Genomic DNA, 24,125 nt, shown 5'->3' with positions numbered 1-24,125 from the left:
ATGGTAGATATGCAGCGGAAGAAAGTGCAAAGTAGAAATAATGGGGCGCAAAGGAGCTAAATAAATAAATACAGTAGGGGAAGAGGTAGTTGGGCTAAATTATAGATGGGCTATGTACAGGTGCAGTAATCTGTGAGCTGCTCTGACAGCTGGTGCTTAAAGCTAGTGAGGGAGATAAGTGTTTCCAGTTTTAGAGATTTTTGTAGTCGTTCCAGTCATTGGCAGCAGAGAACTGGAAGAAGAGGCGGCCGAAGGAGGAATTGGCTTTGGGCTGAGATAAGGCGGGACTTTACCTAGCAAGGTCTTGTAGATGACCTGGAGCCAGTGGGTTTGGCGACGAGTATGAAGCGAGGGCCAGACAACGAGAGCGTACAGGTCGCAGTGGTGGGTAGTACAGTATATGGGGCTTTGGTGACAAAACGGATGGCACTGTGATAGACTACATCCAATTTATTGAGGAGGGTATTGGAGGCTAATTTGTAAATGACATCGTCGAAGTCGAGGATCGGTAGGATGGTCAGTTTTATAAGGGTATGTTTGGCAGCATGAGTGAAGGATGCTATGTTGCGAAATAGGAAGCCAATTCTAGATTTAACTTTGGATTGGAGATGCTTATAGTGAGTCTGGAAGGAGAGTTTACAGTCTAACCAGACACCTAGGTATTTGTAGTTGTCCACATATTCTAAGTCAGAACCGTCCAGAGTGGTGATGCTGGACGGGCGGGCAGGTGCAGGCAGCGATTGGTTGAAGAGCATGCATTTAGTTTTACTTGTATTTAAGAGCAGTTGGAGGCCACGGAAGGAGAGTTGTATGGCATTGAAGCTTGTCTGGAGGTTAGTTAACACCGTGTCCAAAGAAGGGCCAGAAGTATACAGAATAACACCAATAACAGAGGGGGTCTGATCTTTGTGCCTCTGTAACTTTCTCATTCATCATCATTCACAATTCATTCATGATTATTCATAATCATGGCAGCATCCACATGAATTTAGAAGTGTTCAGAAACATATTCTATTCTTACTGACAATACAAGTGAAGTGACTCCAAAATGACAGGACATTATTCACCATTCAGTTTCTATTAGGAAAAACATCATCCAAAACACAACCAAAACAAACTGAAAAATGAATTCAACAAGTTTGTAGAATCACAAGCTTGATGTAATCACTGCAGGCATGGAATATGGTACAACTACTAAACTTATGACTACTTTAATACAATATAAGTGAATTTGTCCAAATAATTAAGAATTCTTCAAATGGGAGAACTACGTACAGAAAGTGCTTTAATTTCTAAACGGTAAAACAGATATATATGAAAATACCCTCAAATAAAAGGTGACATTCTGTAAGGTCTCCTAATATGAAACATCTCAAATCCAAAATGCTGGAGCATAGCACCAAATTTAAAACTGTAAGCTTCACTGTCCAAACACATATGGTGTGGACTATGTGTGCCTGGTAAACACATGTGGATCTGGTGAACAGTTATCACTTGTTGACCAACTACAGGAATACTGACCTCAGAGTCTCCAGTTTACAGTGAGGATTCCCCAGTCCAGCAGAGAGCAGCTTCACTCCTGAATCCCTCAGGTCATTGTTACTCAGGTCCAGCTCTCTCAGGTGTGAGGGGTTTGACCTCAGAGATGAGACCAGAAAATCACAGCCTTCCTCTGTGACTCCACAGCCTGACAGCCTGCAAAGAGTCAAATCATATTAAAATCACACTGCTAATCTTTGTCAGAAGTTTACATACACCTTAGCCAAATACATTTAAACTCAATTTTTGAAATTCCTGACATTTAATCCTAGTAAAAATCCCCTGTTTTAGGTCAGTTAGGATCACCACTTTTTTTTAAGAATTTGAAATGTCAGAATAATAGTAGAGAGAATGATTAATTTCAGCTTTTATTTCTTTCATCACATTCCCAGTGGGTCAGAAGTTTACATACACTCAATTAGTATTTGGTAGCATTGCCTTTAAATTGTTTAACTTGGGTTAAACGTTTCGGGTAGCCTTCCACAAGCTTCCCACAATAAGTTGGGTGAATTTTGGCCCATTCCTCCTGACAGAGCTGGTGTAACTGAGTCAGGTTTGTAGGCCTCTTGCTCGCACACGTTTTTTCAGTTCTGCCCACAAATTTTCTATAGGATTGAGGTCAGGGCTTTGTGATGGCCACTCCAATACCTTGACTTTTTTGTCCTTAAGCCATTTTGCCACAACTTTGGAAGTATCGTTGGGGTCATTGTCCATTTGGAAGACCCATTTGTGACCAAGATTTAACTTCCTGACTGATGTCTTGAGATGTTGCGTCAATATATCCACATCATTTTCCTCCCTCATGATGCCATCGATTTTGTGAAGTGCACCAGTCCCTCCTGCAGCAAAACACCCCCACAACATGATGCTGCCACCCCCGGGCTTCACGGTTGGGATGGTGTTCTTTGGCTTGCAAGCCTCCCCCTTTTTCCTCCAAACATAACGATGGTCATTATGGCCAAACAGTTCTTGTATTGTTTCATCTGACTAGAGGACATCTCTCCAAAAGTACGATCTATGTCCCCATGTGCAGTTGCAAACCGTAGTCTGGCTTTTTTTATGGTGGTTTTGGAGCAGTGGCTTCTTCCTTGCTGAGCAACCTTTCAGATTATGTCGATTTAGGACTCGTTTTACTGTGGATATAGATACTTTTGTACCTGTTTCCTCCAGCATCTTCACAAGGTCCGTTGCTGTTGTTGGAAATTGTTCCCAAGGATGAACCATACTTGTGGAGGTCTACAATTTTTTTTCTGAGGTCTTGGCTGATTTCTTTTCATTTTCCCATGATGTCAAGCAAAGAGGCACTGAGTTTGAAGGTAGGCCTTGAAATACATCCAAATGATGTCAATTAGCCTACCAGATGCTTCTAAAGCCATAACATAATTTTCTGGAATTGTCCATGCTGTTTAAAGGCACAGTCAACTTAGTGTATGTAAACTTCTGACCCACTGGAATTGTGATACAGTGAATTATAAGTGAAATAATCTGTCTGTAAACAATTGTTAAAAAAATTACTTGTGTCATGCACAAAGTAGATGTCCTAACCGACTTGCCAAAACTATAGTTTGTTAACAAGAAATTTGTGGAGAGGTTCAAAAACGAGTTTTAACGATGCCAACCTAAGTGTATGTACACTTCCGACTTCAACTGTATGTGTTTCACAATTAAAAATTACATTCTGATGATGCAATGATTAAGAAAAATCATGAATGAATCATGAATCAGAATGAGTGAGAAAGTTACAGAGGCCACAACAAAACATGCTAACCTCTCACCATTACCAATAAGAGAGGCTACAACAAAACATGCTAACCTCTCACCATTACCAATAACAGAGGCTACAACAAAACATGCTAACCTCTCACCATTACCAATAACAGAGGCAACAACAAAACATGCTAACCTCTCACCATTACCAATAACAGAGGCTACAACAAAACATGCTAACCTCTCACCATTACCAATAACAGAGGCTACAACAAAACATGCTAACCTCTCACCATTACCAATAACAGAGGACACAACTTAACATGCTAACCTCTCACCATTACCAATAACAGAGACTACAACAAAACATACTAACCTCTCACCATTACCAATAACAGAGGCTACAACAAAACATGCTAACCTCTCACCATTATCAATAACAGAGGCTACAACAAAACATACTAACCTCTCACCATTACCAATAACAGAGGGGGTCTGATCTTTGTGCCTCTGTAACTTTCTCATTTATCATTATTCGCGATCCATTCATGATTATTCATAATCATGGTAGCATCCACATGAATGTAGAAGTGTTCAGAAACATCTTCTATTCTTACTGACAATACAAGTGAAGTGACTCCAAAATGACAGGACATTATTCACCATTCAGTTTCTATTAGGAAAAACATCCAAAACACAACCAAGACAAACTGCAAATGCATTCAACAAGTTAGTAGAATCACAAGCTTGCTGTAATCACTGCAGGCATGGAATATGGGACCAAATACTAAACTTATGACTACCTCAATTTCCAAATAATTAAGACTTCTTCAAACGGGAGAACTACAGTGCCTTGCAAAAGTATTCATCTCCCTTGGTGTTTTTCCTATTTTGTTGCATTACAACATGTCATTTAAATTGATTTTATTTGGATTTCATGTAATGGACATACACAAAATAGTCCAAATTGGTCAAGAGAAAAAAAAGTATAACTTGTTTATAAATTTTTTTATAAAATGTAAAACAGAAAAGTTGTGCGTGCATATGTATTCACGCCCTTTGCTATGAAGCCCATAAATAATATCTGGTGCAACCAATTACCTTCAGAAGTCACATAATTAGTTAAATATTGTCCACTTGTGTGCAATCTAAGTGTCACATGATCTGTCACATGATCTCAGTATATATACACCTGTTCTGAAAAGACCCAGAGTCTGCAGCACCACTAAGCAAGGGGCACCACCAAGCAAGCGGTACCATGAAGACCAAGGAGCTCTCCAAACAGGTCAGGGACAAAGTTGTGGAGAAGTACAGATCAGGGTTGGGTTATAAAAAAATATCAGAAACTTTGAACATCCCACGGAGCACCATTAAATCCATTATTAAAAAATGGAAAGAATATGGCACCACAACAAACCTGCCAAGAGAGGGCCGCCCACCAAAACTCACAGACCAGGCAAGGAGGGCATTAATCAGAGAGGCAAAGATAACCCTGAAGGAGCTGCAATGCTCCACAGCAGAGATTGGAGTATCTGTCCATAGGACCACTTTAAGCCATACACTACACAGAGCTGGGATTTATGGAAGAGTGGCCAGAAAAAAAGCCATTGATAAAGAAAAAAATAAGCAAACATGTTTGGTGTTCACCCAAAGGCATGTGGGAGACTCCCCAAACATATGGAAGAAGGTACTGTGGTCAGATGAGACTAAAATTCAGCTTTTTGGCCATCAAGGAAAACGCTATGTCTGGCGCAAACCCAACACCTCTCATCACCCCAAGACCACCATCCCCAGCAACATCATGCTGTGGGGATGTTTTTCATTGACTGGGATTGGGAAAATGGTCAGAATTGAAGGAATGATGGATGGGGCTAAATACAGGGAAATTCTTGAGGGAAACCTGTTTCAGACTTCCAGAGATTTAGACTGCTAAAGCAACACTCGAGTGGTTTAAGGGGAAAAATGTAAATGTCTTGGAATGGTAAAGTCAAAGCATAGACCTCAATCCAATTGAGAATCTGTGGAATGACTTACAGATTGCTGTACACCAGTGAAACCCATCCAACTTGAAGGAGCTGGAGCAGTTTTGCCTTGAAAAATTGTAAAAAATCCCAGTGGCTAAATTTGCCACTGGGGGGTTGAATAGTTATGCACGCTCAAGTTCTTTTTCTTATTTCTTGACCCCCCAAAAATCTATTTTAATTACAGGTTGTTTTATTTTATTTATTTCACCTTTATTCAACCAGGTAGGAAACAAAATAGGAAAAATGCCAAGGGGGTGAATACTTTTGCAAGCCACTGTATATACATACAATTCTTTCATTTCAAAATGGTAAAACATGAATACTCTCAAAAAAAAGGTGACATTCTCTACTGTCATCTAATACGAAACATTCTAAATCAAATCCAAAATTCTGGAGCATAGCACCACATTTAAAACTCTAAGCTTCACTGTCCAAACACATATGGTGTGGACTATGTGTGTCTGGTAAACACATGTGGATCTGGTGAACAGTTATCACTTGTTGACCAACTACAGGAATACTGACCTCAGAGTCTCCAGTTTACAGTGGGGATTCCCCAGTCCAGCAGAGAGCAGCTTCACTCCTGAATCCTTCAGGTCATTGTTACTCAGATCCAGCTCTCTCAGGTGTGAGGGGTTTGACGTCAGAGCTGAGACCAGAGAAGCACAGCCTTCCTCTGTGACTCCACAGCCTGACAGCCTAACAAAGAGATCATCATGATTTCACAAACACACTGTTAAATTAACAAGTAGTGTAGAAGGACAATGGCAGATTCATTTGGTTTATTCTCTCAAACAGCATATAGATTCATCTTCTGTCTCCTAGAATTGTATGGTCATATTGTTATACTAATGTGAAAATCAAAGCATTTATTCAATATGTTATTCAACTTAATATTATATACATATTATACTACATATTTTTTAACTAAACAGAATATTTCTTCCTGATGATTAGTTCTTATATATCATTTTATTTACTCACAGAGCAGCTCTGGAGGCTTTGACCACTGGCAGCAGCCTCAGAAGACCTTCCTCTGATCTGGAGTATTTCTTCAGGTCAAACACATCCAGCTCCTTTTCTGAAGTCAGCAACACAAAGACCAGAGCTGACCACTGTGCAGGTGACAGGTTGGGTTCTGAGAGACTTCCTGATCTAAGGTAGCTTTGGATCTCCTCCACTAGAGAATGGTCATTCAGTTCATTCAGACAGTGGAACAGATTGATGCTCCTCTCTGGAGAGTGATTCTCCCCGATCTTCTCCTTGATGTACTTGACTGTTTCTTCATGGCTCTGTGAGCTGCTTCTTGTCTTTGTCAGTAGACCTCGTATGAGCTTCTGATTGGACTCCAGTGAGAGGCCCAGAAGGAAGCGGAGGAACAGGTCCAGTTTTCCTGTTTCACTTTGTAAGGCTTTGTCCACAGCACTCTTGTAGAAAGTAACTTCAGGCTCGTCTTTTGTTTTCAGTTTGTCCGTTAGATTCTCATTGTTGTTGATGAATGAGAGGAACACATATACAGCAGCCAGAAACTCCTGAATGCTCAGATGCACAAAGCAATACACCTTGTCCTGGTACAGCCCACATTCCTCTTTAAAGAGCTGTGTGCACAATCCTGAGTACACTGAGGCTTCATTGACATCAATACCAGCCTCTTTCAGGTCTTCTTCATAGAAAATCAGATTGCCATTCACAAGCTGTTGAAAAGCCAGTTTTCCCAGTGACAGAATGCTCTCTTTATTCCAGTGTGGACCTGTCTCTTCTTTCCCAAGATACTTTTTATTCTTCTGTTTGGTATGAAACACCACAAGGTGTGTGTACATCTCAGTCAGAGTCTTGGGCATCTCTTCTCTCTTATGTTTCAGCATGTGTTCAAGGACTGTTGCAGAAATCCAACAGAAGACTGGAATGTGGCACATGATGTGGAGGCTCCTTGATGTCTTTATGTGTGAGATGATTCTGTTGGCCAGGTCTTCATCACTGAATCTCTTCCTGAAGTACTCCTCCTTCTGTGGGTCATTGAACCCTCGTACCTCCGTCACCTGGTCAACACACCATGAAGGGATCTTATTGGCTGCTGCTGGTCGGGTAGTTATCCAGAGGAGAGCAGAGGGAAACAGATTTCCCTTGATGAGATTTGTTATCAGAACATCCACTGAGGTTGACTCTGTGACGTCCCAACAGATCTTGTTCTTCTGGAAGTCTAGGGGCAGTCGGCACTCATCCAGACCATCAAAGATGAACAGAACTTTGTACTTGTTGTAGTTGGAGATTCTTGATTGTTTGGTTTCCATTGAGAAGTGATTAAGAAGTTCAATGAAAGTGTGTTTATCCTCTTTCATCAAATTCAGCTCCCGAAAAGGGAATGAAAATACAAATTGGACATCCTGATTTGCTTTTCCTTCAGCCCAGTCCAGAATGAACTTCTGCACAGAGACTGTTTTTCCAATGCCAGCGACTCCCTTTGTCAGCACAGTTCTGATAAGTTTGTCTTGTCCAGTTAAGTGTTTGAAGATGTCGTTACATTTGACTGCAGTCTCTGGTCTTGCTTGTTTCCTGGTTGTTGTCTCAATCTGTCTCAGCTCATGTTCATTATTGACCTCTCCTGTTCCACCCTTTGTGATGTAGAGCTCTGTGTAGATCTTATTGAGAAGTGTTGGGTTTCCTTGTTTAGCGATCCCCTCAAATACACATTGAAACTTCTTCTTTAGATTAGATTTGAGTTCACGTTGGCAAATCACAGCAAGCTCATCTGAATCTAGAAATAACACAGAGGATATTACTATTACATCTGTTTTAATGCCTACAGTATTGTAGGACTGTTATAACATTTTAAATTATAAACATTTATTATCTTAACTGACTGTGTAAATGTGTAAATGTTTTCATAATGCATTACAGACTGGTGTGACTGATTATATTATTATTGGTATTATTGATGGTATTATTAATGTTGTCTCTCTCTCTCTCTAAATTAATCACCACAACACATCCCTGCTGCTAGTTGATGAGGTCACTAGGTGTTGTGTTAAGGCTGCTACAATATCATTGAGTTACACAGCTACTTTAGCTGTACTTTAGCTACAGCTTTTAAATGTTATAAAACAGCATTCAACATGAGGCACACAGATCTTACATTTTTCCAGTGTGTCAGCAAGCTCCTTCTGGTTCATTTTCCTCAGGACGTGCAGTGTGATCTTCAGAGCCCCCTCTCTGGCACTGCTCTCCAGCTTCTCATCTTCAGCATCCACCACTTCCTTATCCTGCTTCTGACTCTCAAAGCCTTCTGGGAGTTCTGGACTAAGAATCCTCTTGAACATCTTCAGCTCGTTCTTCACAAATGTCATAATATTCTCTTCAAGCAACTGAAATAAATCAAGTAAATAAGTTAAGCAAGAGAATAAATGCTTTCTCATTAACACATTCACGAATGATTGACAGATCAACTTTACTTGAGGTAAACAAAAACAAATGTACATAACAGGACCACATACACTGAATATGGAGGCCAGGTCTGTTTGATGACTCTGGGAAGACTGACCACTGAGAATCTCTGACTCTGATCTCTCCCGTTGGTTTCTGTGGACAAAACATGAGATTCACACAAACACACACACACACACACACACACACACACACACACACACACACACACACACACACACACACACACACACACACACACACACACACACACACACACACGAAGGGCATGTTGTGTTTATTTAACATTGTTTTAGGACTATGTAAATGAACAAAAGGATTAACCTATGGATTATGAAAACAACAAAAAGAAATGGGAAAATGGGAGAGGAGAAATGACTAGAGACAGTGTTGTTTAACTCACTGACCATTACCCATGAGTTCTTCTTACCTTTGTTCAGTAGAAAAGTCTCCCTCTCTAAAGTATATAGGAAGATACATAGACCGGTCACTCTTCATGGACACACAACTGAGTACAGGGGAGGCTGGTCTCTCCTGCTTGATTGGTCTTCAACACAACAGAGACAAACATTAAGTCTCTCATCTACTCTGAGCTCAGATGGGGAAACATAAGAAGACTTTCATTCTAAAACGCAACATATCACTTTACAGAAATGTTCGTAAATTTGCCTTTATTGTTTAAAGAAATGATGAAAGAGATTGGTGTGTATTTTCACTATCTAATCATAGCATGGGATTGTTCAATGACAGACATTTGTTTAAAATCTATCACTTGATGGTTTCATTTCAGAAAGACAAATAATGTTTTTTTGCTAAATGCTATATATCTGCCTCAGTCTCAGAGAAATCAGTAGAACTGCTAGGTTTTACCCAGTAATAATACACTGCTCAAAAAAATGAAGGGAATAAATAAATAATAAAAAATAATAAAGGGAACACAATGTAACTCCAAGTCAATCACACTTCTGTGAAATCAAACTGTCCACTTAGGAAGCAACACTGATTGAAAATAAATTTCACATGCTGTTGTGCAAATGGAATAGACAACAGGTGGAAATTATAGGCAATTAGCAAGACACCCCCAATAAAGGAGTGGTTCTGCAGGTGGTGACCACAGACCACTTCTCAGTTCCTATGCTTCCTGGCTCATGTTTTGGTCACTTTTGAATGCTGTCGGTGCTTTCACTCTAGTGGTAGCATGAGACGGAGTCTACAACCCACACAAGTGGCTCAGGTAGTGCAGCTCATCCAGGATGGCACATCAAAGCGAGCTGTGGCAAGAAGGTTTGCTGTGTCTGTCAGCGTAGTGTCCAGAGCATGGAGGCGCTACCAGGAGACAGGACAGTACATCAGGAGACGTGGAGGAGGCCGTAGGAGGGCAACAACCCAGCAGCAGGACCGCTACCTCTGCCTTTGTGCAAGGAGGAGCACTGCCAGAGCCCTGCAAAATGACCTCCAGCAGGCTACAAATGTGCATGTGTCTGCTCAAACGGTCTGAAACAGACTCCATGACGGTGGTATGAGGGCCCGACGTCCACAGGTGGGGGTTGTGCTTACAGCCCAACACCGTGCAGGACATTTGGCATTTGCCAGAGAACACCAAGATTGGCATATTCGCCACTGGCACCCTGTGCTCTTCACAGATGAAAGCAGGTTCACACTGAGCACATGTGACAGACGTGACAGTCTGGAGACGCCGTGGAGAACGTTCTGCTGCCTGCAACATCCTCCAGCATGACCGGTTTGGCAGTGGGTCAGTCATGGTGTGGGGTGGCATTTCTTTGGGGGGCGCACAGCCCTCCATGTGCTCGCCAGAGGTAGCCTGACTGCCATTAGGTACCGAGATGAGATCCTCAGACCCCTTGTGAGACCATATGTTGGTGCGGTTGGCCCTGGGTTCCTCCTAATGCAAGACAATGCTAGACCTCATGTGGCTGGAGTGTGTCAGCAGTTCCTGCAAGAGGAATGCATTGATGCTATGGACTGGCCCGCCCGTTCTCCAGACCTGAATCCAATTGAGCACATCTGGGACATCATGTCTCGCTCCATCCACCAACACCAAGTTGCACCACAGACTGTCCAGGAGTTGGTGGATGCTTTAGTCCAGGTCTGGGAGGAGATCCCTCAGGAGACCATCCGCCACCTCATCAGGAGCATGCCCAGGCATTGTAGGGAGGTCATACAGGCATGTGGAGGCTACACACACTACTGAGCCTCATTTTGACTTGTTTTAAGGACATTACATCAAAGTTGGATCAGCCTGTAGTGTGGTTTTCCACTTTAATTTTGAGTGTGACTCCAAATCCAGACCTCCATGGGTTGATAAATTGGATTTCCATTGATTATTTTTGTCTGATTTTGTTGTCAGCATATTCAACTATGTAAAGAAACAAGCATTTAATACGATTATTTCATTCATTAATTTCTAGGATGTGTTATTTTAGTGTTCCCTTTAATGTTTTGAGCAGTGTATATATAGCTGCCTCACTCTCAGAGAAATCAGTAGTACTGCTAGGTTTTACACAGTAATAATAAATATCTGCCTCACTCTCAGTGAAATCAGTAGTACTGCTAGGTTTTACACAGTAATAATATATACCTGCCTCACTCTCAGAGAAATCAGTAGTACTGCTAGGTTTTGCACAGTAATAATATATATCGGTCTCACTCTCAGAGAAATCAGTAGTACTGCTAGGTATTATACAGTAATAATATATATCTGCCTCACTCTCAGAGAAATCAGTAGTACTGCTAGGTTTTACACAGTAATAATATATATCTGCCTCTCAGAGAAATCAGTAGTACTGCTAGGTATTATACAGTAATAATATATATCTGCCTCACTCTCAGAGAAATCAGTAGTACTGCTAGGTATTATACAGTAATAATATATATCTGCCTCACTCTCAGAGAAATCAGTAGTACTGCTAGGTTTTATACAGTAATAATATATATCTGCCTCACTCTCAGAGAAATCTGTAGTACTGCTAGGTATTATACAGTAATAATATATATCTGCCTCACTCTCAGAGAAATCAGTAGTACTGCTAGGTTTTATACAGTAATAATATATATCTGCCTCACTCTCAGAGAAATCAGTAGTACTGCAAGGTTTTACACAGTAATAATATATATCTGCCTCACTCTCATAGAAATCAGTAGTAATGCTAGGTTTTACACAGTAATAATATATATCTGCCTCACTCTCAGAGAAATCAGTAGTACTGCTAGGTTTTACACAGTAATAATATATATCTATCTCACTCTCAGAGAAATCAGTAGTACTACTAGGTTTTACACAGTAATAATATATATCTATCTCCCTCTCAGAGAAATCAGTAGTACTGCTAGGTTTTATACAGTCATATAACATAGTACTACATTTTTAATAAAGATATGTACAAATTATACATTTGTGACATCAATATATATATATATTTTTACAATTATTCAAGAAATGTATATGTGATCTGTTTGTAAAACATTTACATTTGACACTTTTGTCATTTAGCAGATGTTCCTATCCAGGGCCTGGTTTCCCAAAAGCATCTGAAGGCTAAATGAATCGTTAGAACCTTCATAGGAACATCGTAAAATCTCAGAGCTTGAAAGAGAGCGACCCGTCTCTACCTATTTTACTGGTTTGTGACTCACTGACTCCACACCCAGCCAGAGGGGAATAAAGTAGCCCAGGAGTTAACACACTCAGGTCAGGGAGAGTTGGAGAGGCAGGTTTATGGTTCCCCTAGACTCTCAGGCTCTGGTTGTGGGCTATGGGGAGTGGAATGTTCAGCCTGGGGTTGTGAGGTGCTGATAACAGTCACCCGCATGGAATTCGTAAAAGAGATGTTTCCCAAAACCATCAATAACGTTGCACTTGGAAAATGCTCGTAATCAACCTCCTGTCTCAGACCACTAGAACAGCTGAGTAATCTACCTCCTGCCTCAGACCACTAGAACAGCTGAGTAATCTACCTCCTGCCTCAGACCACTAGAACAGCTGAGTAATCTACCTCCTGTCTCAGACCACTAGAACAGCTGAGTAATCTACCTCCTGTCTCAGACCACTAGAACAGCTGAGTAATCTACCTCCTGTCTCAGACCACTAGAACAGCTGAGTAATCTACCTTCTGTCTCAGACCACTAGAACAGCTGAGTAATCTACCTCCTCCCTCAGACCACTAGAACAGCTGAGTAATTTACCTCCTGTCTCAGACCACTAGAACAGCTGAGTAATCTACCTCCTGTCTCAGACCACTAGAACAGCTGAGTCATCTACCTCCTGTCTCAGACCACTAGAACAGCTGAGTAATCTACCTCCTGCCTCAGACCACTAGAACAGCTGAGTAATCTACCTCCTGCCTCAGACCACTAGAACAGCTGAGTAATCTACCTCCTGTCTCAGACCACTAGAACAGCTGAGTGAGTCGTTAGATGCTTTTTTACCCTTCCGCGTGACTTTATACACAGAAGATCTAAACATAGAATTACATGGTTTATCCATCTCTCTCTGACCACCGATAAATTCACAACAAAGTTGACTACAAATACAAAGTTGTCAATGTCTTTGCATTCGATACAAACAAGCGACATATAAAATGATGCTTAAAATGAAAACCTGAGATGACTGCATTAAACAGCAGCTATAAGCCTCTTTCAAACATATTGAAATACATTTCATGTTCAATTGAGTTCTGTTTTGCTACATGTAGGCTACCGTGTAATTTGTCTCAACCAATGTGAATAGAGGTGCAACTAAAAAATGCAATTGTTGAAAAGAAAAAGTTTAGAAAGATTAATGTTTCAGCTTTCAATGGCCTTCCTCAGAATAATCACACAAAGGGAATGGACAAGTTCATGTAGGGCATGGGGAAGACAATTAGGGAGAAACTCTCTTCAGCTGGTGGTGCTAATGAGAGAGGGTGTGGTAGATTATACAGGTTGGTCCTCAGGGTGAGGGCTACTGTGGTCAATATCTCCACCTAGTGGTCAAATACAGTAATGGAACCTGAACAACAGTTAGGGAGACAGGGCAAGCATAACTCAACTGCAGTAGATATAATTATTTTAAAACATTGCTATATAACACATGTCCAATATATTAGGTATTGGAAAATAAACAACAAGTTGGGAGGGGTGGATATTTCAAGTGCAGTAGATATAACTGATTTAAAACCATTACTACATAATAAACAGGTTAAACACAACTGGTTTAGAGAATAGTGAGCTAGTAACCTTTTACGTCAATGAACAAGAAGTACATGTGGCTCCAATAGCCAAAGTATGACTTTTAACAAAAACATACTATAATCCTTCTGTAGGTTAAGACCTCTGGGGACTGAAGTATCTATAACATACTATAGTCCTTCTGTAGGTTAAGACCTCTGGGACTAAACATACTATAGTCCTTCTGTAGGTTAAGACCTCTGGGACTAAACATACTATAGTCCTTCTGTAGGTTAAGACCTCTGTGGACTAAACATACTATAGTCCTTCTGTAGGTTAAGACCTCTGGGACTAAACATACTATAGTCATTCTGTAGGTTAAGACCTCTGTGGACTAAACATACTATAGTCCTTCTGTAGCTTAAGACCTCTGTGGACTAAACATACTATAGTCCTTCTGTAGGTTAAGACCTCTGGGACTAAACATACTATAGTCCTTCTGTAGGTTAAGACCTCTGTGGACTAAACATACTATAGTCCTTCTGTAGATTAAGACCTCTGGGACTGAAGTATCTACAACATACTGTAGTCCTTCTGTAGGTTAAGACCTCTGGGGACTAAACATACTATAGTCCTTCTGTAGGTTAAGACCTCTGGGACTAAAGTATCTATAATATACAATAGTCCTCTAGGTTAAGACCTCTGGCGACTAAACATACTATTATCCTTCTGTAGGTTAAGACCTCTGGGACTAAACATACTATAGTCCTTCTTTAGGTTAAGACCCCTGGGACTAAACATACTATAGTCCTTCTGTAGGTTAAGACCTCTGGGAATAAACATACTATAGTCCTTCTGTAGATTAAGACCTCTGGAGACTAAAGTATCTACAACATACTATAGTCCTTCTGTAGGTTAAGACCTCTGTGGACAAAAGTATCTACAGCATACTATAGTCCTTCTGTAGGTTAAGACCTCTGGGACCAAACATACTATAGTCCTTCTGTAGGTTAAGACCTCTGGGACTAAACATACTATAGTCCTTCTGTAGATTAAGACCTCTGGAGACTAAAGTATCTACAACATACTATAGTCCTTCTGTAGGTTAAGACCTCTATGGACTAAGCATACTATAGTCATTCTGTAGGTTAAGACCTCTGTGGACTAAAGTATCTACAACACACTATAGTCCTTCTGTAGGTTAAGACCTCTGTGGACTAAGCATACTATAGTCATTCTGTAGGTTAAGACCTCTGTGGACTAAACATACTATAGTCCTTGTTGGGGCTAGGGGGCAGTATTTTCACGGCTGGATAAAAAAACGTACCCGATTTAATCTGGTTACTAATCCTACCCAGTAACTAGAATATGCATATACTTATTATATATGGATAGAAAACACCCTAAAGTTTCTAAAACTGTTTGAATGGTGTCTGTGAGTATAACAGAACTCATTTGGCAGGCAAAACCCTGAGACATTTTCTGACAGGAAGTGGATACCTGATGTGTTGAATTACCTTTAAGCCTATGCCATTGAAACACACAGGGGTTGATTAATGTTTTGGCACTTCCTATTGCTTCCACTAGATGTCACCAGCCTTTACAAAGTGTTTTGAGTCTTTTACTGTGAGATCTGACCGAACAAGAGCCATGGAACGGTGATGGCCGATTAGACTCTGGCGCGCGAGTTCATGTTGGGTACCCTCGTTCCAATACGTTATAAAAGAGAATGCATTCGTCCACCTTGAATATTATTCATGTTCTGGTTAAAAAAGGCCCTAATGATTTATGCTATACAACGTTTGACATGTTTGAACGAACGTAAATATATTTTTTCCCCTCGTTCATGACGAGAAGTCCGGCGGGCTTAGATCATGTGCTAACAAGACGGAGATTTTTGGACATAAATGATGAGCTTTTTTGAACAAAACTACATTCGTTATGGACCTATGATACCTGGAAGTGACATCTGATGAAGAGAATCAAAGGTAATGGATTATTTACATAGTATTTTCGATTTTAGATCTCCCCAACATGGCGGCTAGTCTGTATCGCAACGCGTATTTTTCTGGGCGCAGTGCTCAGATTATTGCAAAGTGTGATTTCCCAGTAAGGTTATTTTTAAATCTGGCAAGTTGATTGCGTTCAAGAGATGTAAATCTATAATTCTTTAGATGACAATATAATATTTTACCAATGTTTTCTAATTTTAATTATTTAATTTGTGGTGCTGACTTGACTGCCGGTTATTGGAGGGAAACGATTTCCTCAACATCAATGCCATAGTAAAACGCTGTTTTTGGATATAATTATGAACTTGATAGAACTAAAAATGCATGCATTGTCTAACATAATGTCCTAGGAGTGTCATCTGATGGAGATTGTAAAAGGTTAGTGCATCATTTTAGCTGGTTTTATGGTTTTGGTGACCCTGTTTTTGAATTGACAAAACATTACACACAGCTATTGTCAATGTACTCTCCTAACATAATCTAACTTTATGCTTTCGCCGTAAAACCTTTTTGAAATCGGACAACGTGGTTAGATTAAGGAGATGTTTATCTTTCAAAGGGTGTAAGATAGTTGTATGTTTGAAAAATTAGAATTTTGACATTTATTTGGTTTCAAATTTGCCGCTCTTGAAATGCACCTGCTGTTGATAGGGTGCACCACGGGTGGCACGCTAGCGTCCCACATAGCCCCAAGAAGTTAACGAGAGCCTTGTCTTTAAAATGGTGTAAAATAGTCATACGTTTGAGAAATTGAAGTAATAGCATTTCTAAGGTATTTGAATAACGCGCCACAGGATTCCACTGGCTGTTACGTAGGTGGGACAATTTCGTCCCGCCGACCCTACAGAGGTTAACTAAATGTATGATGTTTTTGGTTTATGTCAGCTTCATTGTTTGTTATGCAATACATTTTTATTTTGTGGTTGTAGGTGGTAAAATGAACTAGAAAATTGTATATTTTGCAATTCTGAGTAATTACTACTTTAGTAAGGAATTACACATTATTCAGCACTACTGCAGTTGCTACAGAATTCCAATAGATGGCAACATAAGCCCACAAATGACATTTCAGAAGATTAATTTAGTTTTCTTCCTTGATACATCACCACTCCCCCTCACAGGAAAACTCCTGTGTGCTCTTCTTTCTGTCCCTTTCCACACTGCTAACGCAAGAGGAAGGACTGAAAAAGCATTTAATAGATTACTGTGACGTAATATAATGATGATTCATGTTAATTATTACCTGTTTTTATGCTCATGTTTTGAAATTATACTTCATTACTATAACGATTATCGATAAGCCTGAACATTCATTCAGTCACCTCTGGTTGAGAAAAACGTATTTTCCTTGTACATTGATAGTGAAATTCATCAGCCAGCATCAAGCCGCTCTGCCTTCTCTTGCTAGTAGTCAACTCAGCCCCACTAAAAAGCTTGTGTCATCACTCTGCCTTCGCGAGGGGCATGTTGAGGTAAATTTGCTAAATGCGTGATGTAATTTAAACTTGTCTTTCTATTCCAATGTTGAGGTTGTTTACTCCCAATATAAAATATTAAGATGATTTTTTTATAATGCATGTATACTGAGGTTGAGGTTCTGAGTAGTGATTATTTACCAGGGTTCAATACCTGCTATTGTCAGAATATTTTTGTTCTCCCGAAAGCAACACAGGCCTAATACGAGATATATAGCGAACTAAAGTAATGAGTGACCATTTTAGAAAATCATGGGACATATAGTCTGGGGTTGCATGCTATTTTATGTCAATCATATTGCTGCTTGTAGCCTATAACTGATGCTTTGTGGTCTGATACTCCCATCTATTGGAAATATTTAGCAATTAAAAGTTATTTATTCACATACAGACATTGGTGAGGCAGCTGAGAAATAAAGTGTATTTTTCTTGTTAATTCCTTAGATCAGTCTCAAACCTGCCCCACCTATCCCACCACAATTGCTTACCTTGCGCGCCAGGAGGCTAATTCCTTTAGGCCATTTATGCAAATATATGGCGAAGCGCGTTACGCATATCTGTGAGTTATGAAAGTTATGAAAACGAAGTGTTTTGCCAATTTTGAACTTACAATATGGCTACTAATACTGGAAAAGCTAAATCAATGTCCAAGTATAGAGATTTTTGACGATATTCTTGCATACATTTTTTTGAGACAACAGCTAAAGGAGAGGATGCTAACGTTACCTGCTAACGTTACATTAGACTGGTAAGTGAAATACGAGTCTTCATATTTATATTCTTTTATATTGTAAATCAGAAAGCCACAAAATGTCAAAGTCAACATACAATATACATTGGCACCCGACTGGCACAGTCTTCTAACACACTGCCAGTACCTGGTTCGAATCCGTCCGTGATTGGGAGTCCCATAGGGAGGCACACAATTGGCCCAGCGTCGTCCGGGTTTGGCCGGGGTAGGCATCATTGTAAATAAGAATTTGTACTGACTTGCCTAGTTAATACGTGTCACATATTAGTTTGCATACAATGTAAAACAAATAATAATAAAGCTGCATACAAACATGCTTTTTTGTTGTTGTCTTGAGTTAGGCAGCTCCTAAATGCAGGTGTTTCAGCCTAGCTCAGTGCTTTCTGTGGTGGAGGGGCAGCCAGAGGAAAATACTGAGCGTAGGGGTTGGTAATGTTCTGTAGTTGCGCCTTGATTGGCTTGGTGTTCTGTCACTCATGGAGACACTACGTCACCGCAAAATCTACAGGGAGAGCTCGAGAATTCCAGCCCATTGGGTGCTGCCATAGAGTTACATTAGAAGTGCCCATCCAAAAGGCTCAAGGTCATTGGCCACAGATAAAATTGTCAAATCACATCTACCTTAGCTTTGATTGGACTGATCATGTCAACATCATACGTTCAAAATCTTAGCTAGCAATGAGTGGTTTGGAAGGAATTAGTGGCTAACTGCACGCATTGCAAAGCAGTCACTAGCCAGCAATTCAGTGGAGAGGGTGTGTGGTCCAATTCTGAGTTTAAGGGTCTCTTTTCCAAGCTTAAAAGGATAAACATTCACATGCAACACCATGGGACAGAAAAGGTTGAATAAATTGGCCGTGCTGTGAATCCAGCATGACTTCTGCTTCGTTCAAAACAACTGGAAACTGGGAAATCTCCGACTTCAGTGAGTTCAGGACAACTAGAAACTCTGAAAAAAATGAGCTCCGACTGAGAAAATACGGTTTGAACGGTCATCCAACTCGAAATTCCAAGTGGGGGACTTGGGCCTCTTTCTAGAGCTCCGACCTGAAGATCACTGATGTCATAATTCGAACTTCCCAGTTCACAGTTGTCTTGTAAACACCATAAATCCAGAAAATGACAGACTTTGATGACAAAATTTGCCCACAAGGACTGCCGCACCACCCCATCCTACACAAAACACATCCCTTATTTTAAGTGTTACTACAATTCCCTATGCGAAAGCTGTATGGTAGAAAAACTTTTGGATTTTGACAGCAATGCTAAGAAGTTACAGATAAATTCAAAATGAGAGGCTAAAAGGACAGAACTCTTGATGCTGCAATGATGAAAATATCTAAAAAACCAAGAGGGGAATTACTAACAACTCAACCAAAGAAGAAAAACAACCGTCTTTTGCACCAAGTACACCAAGTATTCTGATAGATAGCAATACTGAAAAAGCACTGGAATATTCTACAATCAGACAAAAATAAACGCACACCTCTTCAAGGAACCCCCACTGGTGGTCTATAAGGAACACCCACTGGTAGTCTATAAGGAACCCCCACTGGTGGTCTATAAGGAACCCCCACTGGTGGTCTATAAGGAACCCCCACTGGTGGTCTATAAGGAACCCCCACTGGTGATCTATAAGGAACTCCCACTGGTGGTCTATAAGGAACCCCCACTGGTGGTCTATAAGGAACCCCACTGGTGGTCTATAAGGAACCCCACTGGTGGTCTATAAGGGACCCCCACTGGTGGTCTATAAGGAACCCCCACTGGTGGTCTATAAGGAACCCCACTGGTGGTCTGTAAGGAACCCCCACTGGTGGTCTGTAAGGAACCCCCACTTGTGGTCTATAAGGAACCCCCACTGGTGGTCTATAAGGAACCCCCACTGGTGCTCTATATGGAACCCCAACTGGTGTTCTATAAGGAACCCCCACTGGAGGTCTATAAGGAACCCCCACTGGTTGTCTATAAGGAACCCCCACTTGTGGTCTATAAGGAACCCCCACTGGTGGTCTATAAGGAACCCCCACTGGTGGTCTATAAGGAACCCCCACTGGTGGTCTATAAGGAACCCCAACTTGTTGTCTATAAGGAACCCCCACTGGTGGTCTATAAGGAACCCCCACTGGTGGTCTGTAAGGAACCCCCACTGGTGGTCTATAAGGAACCCCCACTGGTGGTCTATAAGCGTGGTCACAATATTGGAGATATCTTGGTGAGATCTGACCTGCCCCCTGAGCCCATTCAGACACTCTTGACACCCATTCCAAATGGGAACTACAAACGTGGCTCATGCGCACAGTGCAACAGCACTATAAAAACATCCATCTTCAGACATCAACATACAGGTAGAAAAATCCCTGTTAGAGGGATCACCTCATGCAAGACCAAGGGAATAATCTATCTCAACACCTTTTCATGTGGATGCCTACGTAGGACAAACGAAAAGACAATTAAAACAGCGCATAGCTGAACACCGCAGCTCAATCAGGTGTCAGAACATTGACTATCCAGTAGCAGCTCACTTTGTTGAAGCTACCCATCCAATCTCCTCCCTCAAATACACAGGCATTGAGCATGTTGCTCCACCAAGGAGAGGAGGTAACATGGAGATCCTACTACTACAAAGGGAGGCTTACTGGATATCCTGTCTAAAAACATGGGCCCCTAGTGGTCTGAATATTGACTTTGATCTCAGGGCATTCTTTTGAATAATTCTCTCTTTAAATGGATATATTCTTAGCCTAATATATTCTTAGCCTAATAGCCTAATATATTTAATATGCCATAAACTATAGTTTTTTAACAGTTTCACTCAATTCATTCTATTTAACTTAACAATTATGACACACCCCTCACTATTGCCATTGGTTGCACTAATTGCACTGTTTGTCTACATAACCTGGTTGAAGTATTCATGACATCACCCTGAAGAAGGAACAGTGATGCTGAAACGTTGGTAAATACCCAATAAATTACTGGGAGTTTATATATGGAGTGTGGGACTCTATTTTTTATAGTTCATAGTTTAGCCATTAGTCAGAACCTCCACATAAATAAAAATTATCTGGGTGTGCGACAGCTCATGTTTTTTATTGGAAAAACTATTGGAACCATTTCCCTGTTTGACCACTAGGTGTTATGGGTATTATGACACCTCCACTGTGGGGCTGTATAAAACTATTGGAACCATTTCCCTGTTTGACCACTAGGTGTTATGGGTATTATGACACCTCCACTGTGGGGCTCTATAAAACTATTGGAACCATTTCCCTGTTTGACCACTAGGTGTTATGGGTATTATGACACCTCCACTGTGGGGCTCTATAAAACTATTGGAACCATTTCCCTGTTTGACCACTAGGTGTTATGGGTATTATGACACCTCCACTGTGGGGCTCTATAAAACTATTGGAACCATTTCCCTGTTTGACCACTAGGTGTTATGGGTACTATAACACCTCCACTGTGGGGCTCTATATAACTATTGGAACCATTTCCCTGTTTGACCACTAGGTGTTATGGGTATTATTACACCTCCACTGTGGGGCTCTATAAAACTATTGGAACCATTTCCCTGTTTGACCACTAGGTGTTATGGGTATTATGACACCTCCACTGTGGGGCTCTATAAAACTATTGGAACTATTTCCCTGTTTGACCACTAGGTGTTATGGGTATTATGACACCTCCACTGTGGGGCTCTATAAAACTATTGGAACCATTTCCTTGTTTGACCGCTAGGTGTTATGGGTATTATGACACCTCCACTGTGGGGCTGTATAAAACTATTGGAACCATTTCCCTGTTTGACCACTAGGTGTAATGGGTATTATGACACCTCCACTGTGGGGCTCTATAAAACTATTGGAACCATTTCCCTATTTGACCACTAGGTGTTATGGGTATTATGACACCTCCACTGTGGGGCTCTATAAAACTATTGGAACCATTTCCCTGTTTGACCACTAGGTTTTATGGGTATTATGACACCTCCACTGTGGGGCTCTATAAAACTATTGGAACCATTTCCCTGTTTGACCACTAGATGTTATGGGTATTATGACACCTCCACTGTGGGGCTCTATAAAACTATTGGAACCATTTCCTTGTTTGACCGCTAGGTGTTATGGGTATTATGACACCTCCACTGTGGGGCTCTATAAAACTATTGGAACCATTTCCCTGTTTGACCGCTAGGTGTTATGGGTATTATGACACCTCCACTGTGGGGCTGTATAAAACTTTTGGAACCATTTCCCTGTTTGACCGCTAGGTGTTATGGGTATTATGACACCTCCACTGTGGGGCTCTATAAAACTATTGGAACCATTTCCCTGTTTGACCACTAGGTGTTATGGGTATTATAACACCTCCACTGTGGGGCTCTATCGATCAAATGAAACGGGAGAATCTAGACAATGTAACAATATTAGTTTCATCTTGCTGTGATGTAACAATATTCGCTGTGATGTTCAGCCCCCAAAATGAAAAAAATACTAAATAATTTCATAGAATTTAACTAAGACCACTCTCTTGGTCACAGACGGACAAAATCACTTTGTGTTTACAGATGGAGTTGTAACGAGTCTGCACACATTTGAATGGTGTCTCTGCGCCGCTCAGTTGACGTTTAGGACAAAATATCAGACACTAAAATCTATGAATCTTAGAACAGTAATATTTTACACACACATGAAGGTACCCAGAAGCCTTAATTTCTGATGAAAAAACCCAAATGTGAAGAAATTATGGATATAGCGTTTTGGATATAAACTCTTCATTAATTAATAAACAAAATTGTAATCTCACCTCTTAGCTTCGGGGTCATGTTCGCCCGAGAGAGTCATTTTAGAGGCAGGGCCCCCCTCCTCTCTCTCCCCAGAGAGACTCATTTTCGAGCACTGACCCCTAAATAGAGATCCAACATGTCATTGAACTATAATACATTAAAAGATATAGAAATGGTAAAATAACCACAATATACGAAAATATGAACAACATGCTTTTTTATTATATTGCCTACGCCCAGTTAGCGACATTTTGTATGATTGAACTGTCACGTAGCTGTCCCAGGTGAAATGGACTGTTAGATCTGAGTGTTTTACTGTCATTCACTATACTAAAATAAAACCATACATTTAATGTCCCTACACACTTTACAATAATCCCTGGGAAGAGTCTTACCTTGTAGACCGAATTCACAACCAGAACATGTCAAGTCAATTCAATATTTTCCGTTCTGCTGAGAGAGCACCTTTCTGATGACAAGTGACTCTGTATCTACAACATTCTACCAACATCACACATAAATAATCCCTGGTAGGATCCTTACCTTGCAGCCTGAATTCAAAACCAGAACATGTCAAATTAGTGAGAATTTCCTTTGTGTTGAGAAACCTTGGGAACGGTTTATTCACCTCCCCAATGTCAAGACACTTTGTGTACTTTCTGTTACTGATTAATGTAGGATTCCAACAGTTCTGTTAAAGTTTAGAGGCACTGACCCCATGTCAGCATAATCAGAAAACCAGTTAAACCTGTTTTCGAGAAAAGCCATGGGTTTCCAATAACATCTCTGTGTAGCTACCGCTTTCCTGCAGTCAGATTACCTAGTGACCTCATGGTGGAATGTAATTCATATTTTATCATTATTACCTGGAGTCCTTTCCTGCAGTCAGATTACCTAGTGACCTCATGGTGGAATGTTATTCATATTTTATCATTATTACCTGGAGTCCTTTCCTGAGGTCAGATTACCTAGTGACCTCATGGGGGAATGTTATTCATATTTTATCTAACTTCATAATTAATAAACATTAATTGTTTTTTAAGGCCGAAAATCTGATGTTTCTATGTAAAATGTTTTTGTTATAGTTCAGTCTTCTGTGATGTATATAAAGTGTGATATTGGGATGCATCTCTAATTGTAATACATTTCAACTGTATATCTGACATGGTACAAGTGTCTTCTTTCTTTAAGCCCATAACCATGTGTGTGAGGTCCAGA

At 40.5% G+C, this 24,125-nt stretch overlaps 1 protein-coding gene and 1 long non-coding RNA gene across 2 annotated transcripts; both read right to left on the bottom strand.

The window, feature by feature from the left end:
• Nucleotides 1-1,571: 1,571 nt before the first annotated feature.
• Nucleotides 1,572-8,623, bottom strand: LOC123727775 (NLR family CARD domain-containing protein 3-like; the record flags this gene model as incomplete). The annotated part of the gene is made up of 4 exons (XM_045696824.1): nt 1,572-1,695; nt 5,796-5,969; nt 6,255-8,019; nt 8,404-8,623. Coding segments are annotated over 4 exons (2,283 nt in total), but the record flags the coding sequence as incomplete, so codon positions are not given.
• A 519-nt stretch (nt 8,624-9,142) lies between these two features.
• On the bottom strand, nt 9,143-23,718 carry LOC123727774 (uncharacterized). The gene is made up of 3 exons (XR_006759650.1): nt 23,451-23,718; nt 22,928-23,026; nt 9,143-9,258 (listed from the first exon to the last, which is right to left on the bottom strand). It is a non-coding gene; the product is annotated as an uncharacterized lncRNA (long non-coding RNA).
• Between the last annotated feature and the right edge of the window lie 407 nt (nt 23,719-24,125).

The sequence above is a fragment of the Salmo salar genome, chromosome ssa16 (genome assembly GCF_905237065.1).
Source record: "Salmo salar chromosome ssa16, Ssal_v3.1, whole genome shotgun sequence".
NCBI lineage: Eukaryota > Metazoa > Chordata > Actinopteri > Salmoniformes > Salmonidae > Salmo > Salmo salar.
This window is presented reverse-complemented; position numbering and strand designations above follow the sequence as displayed.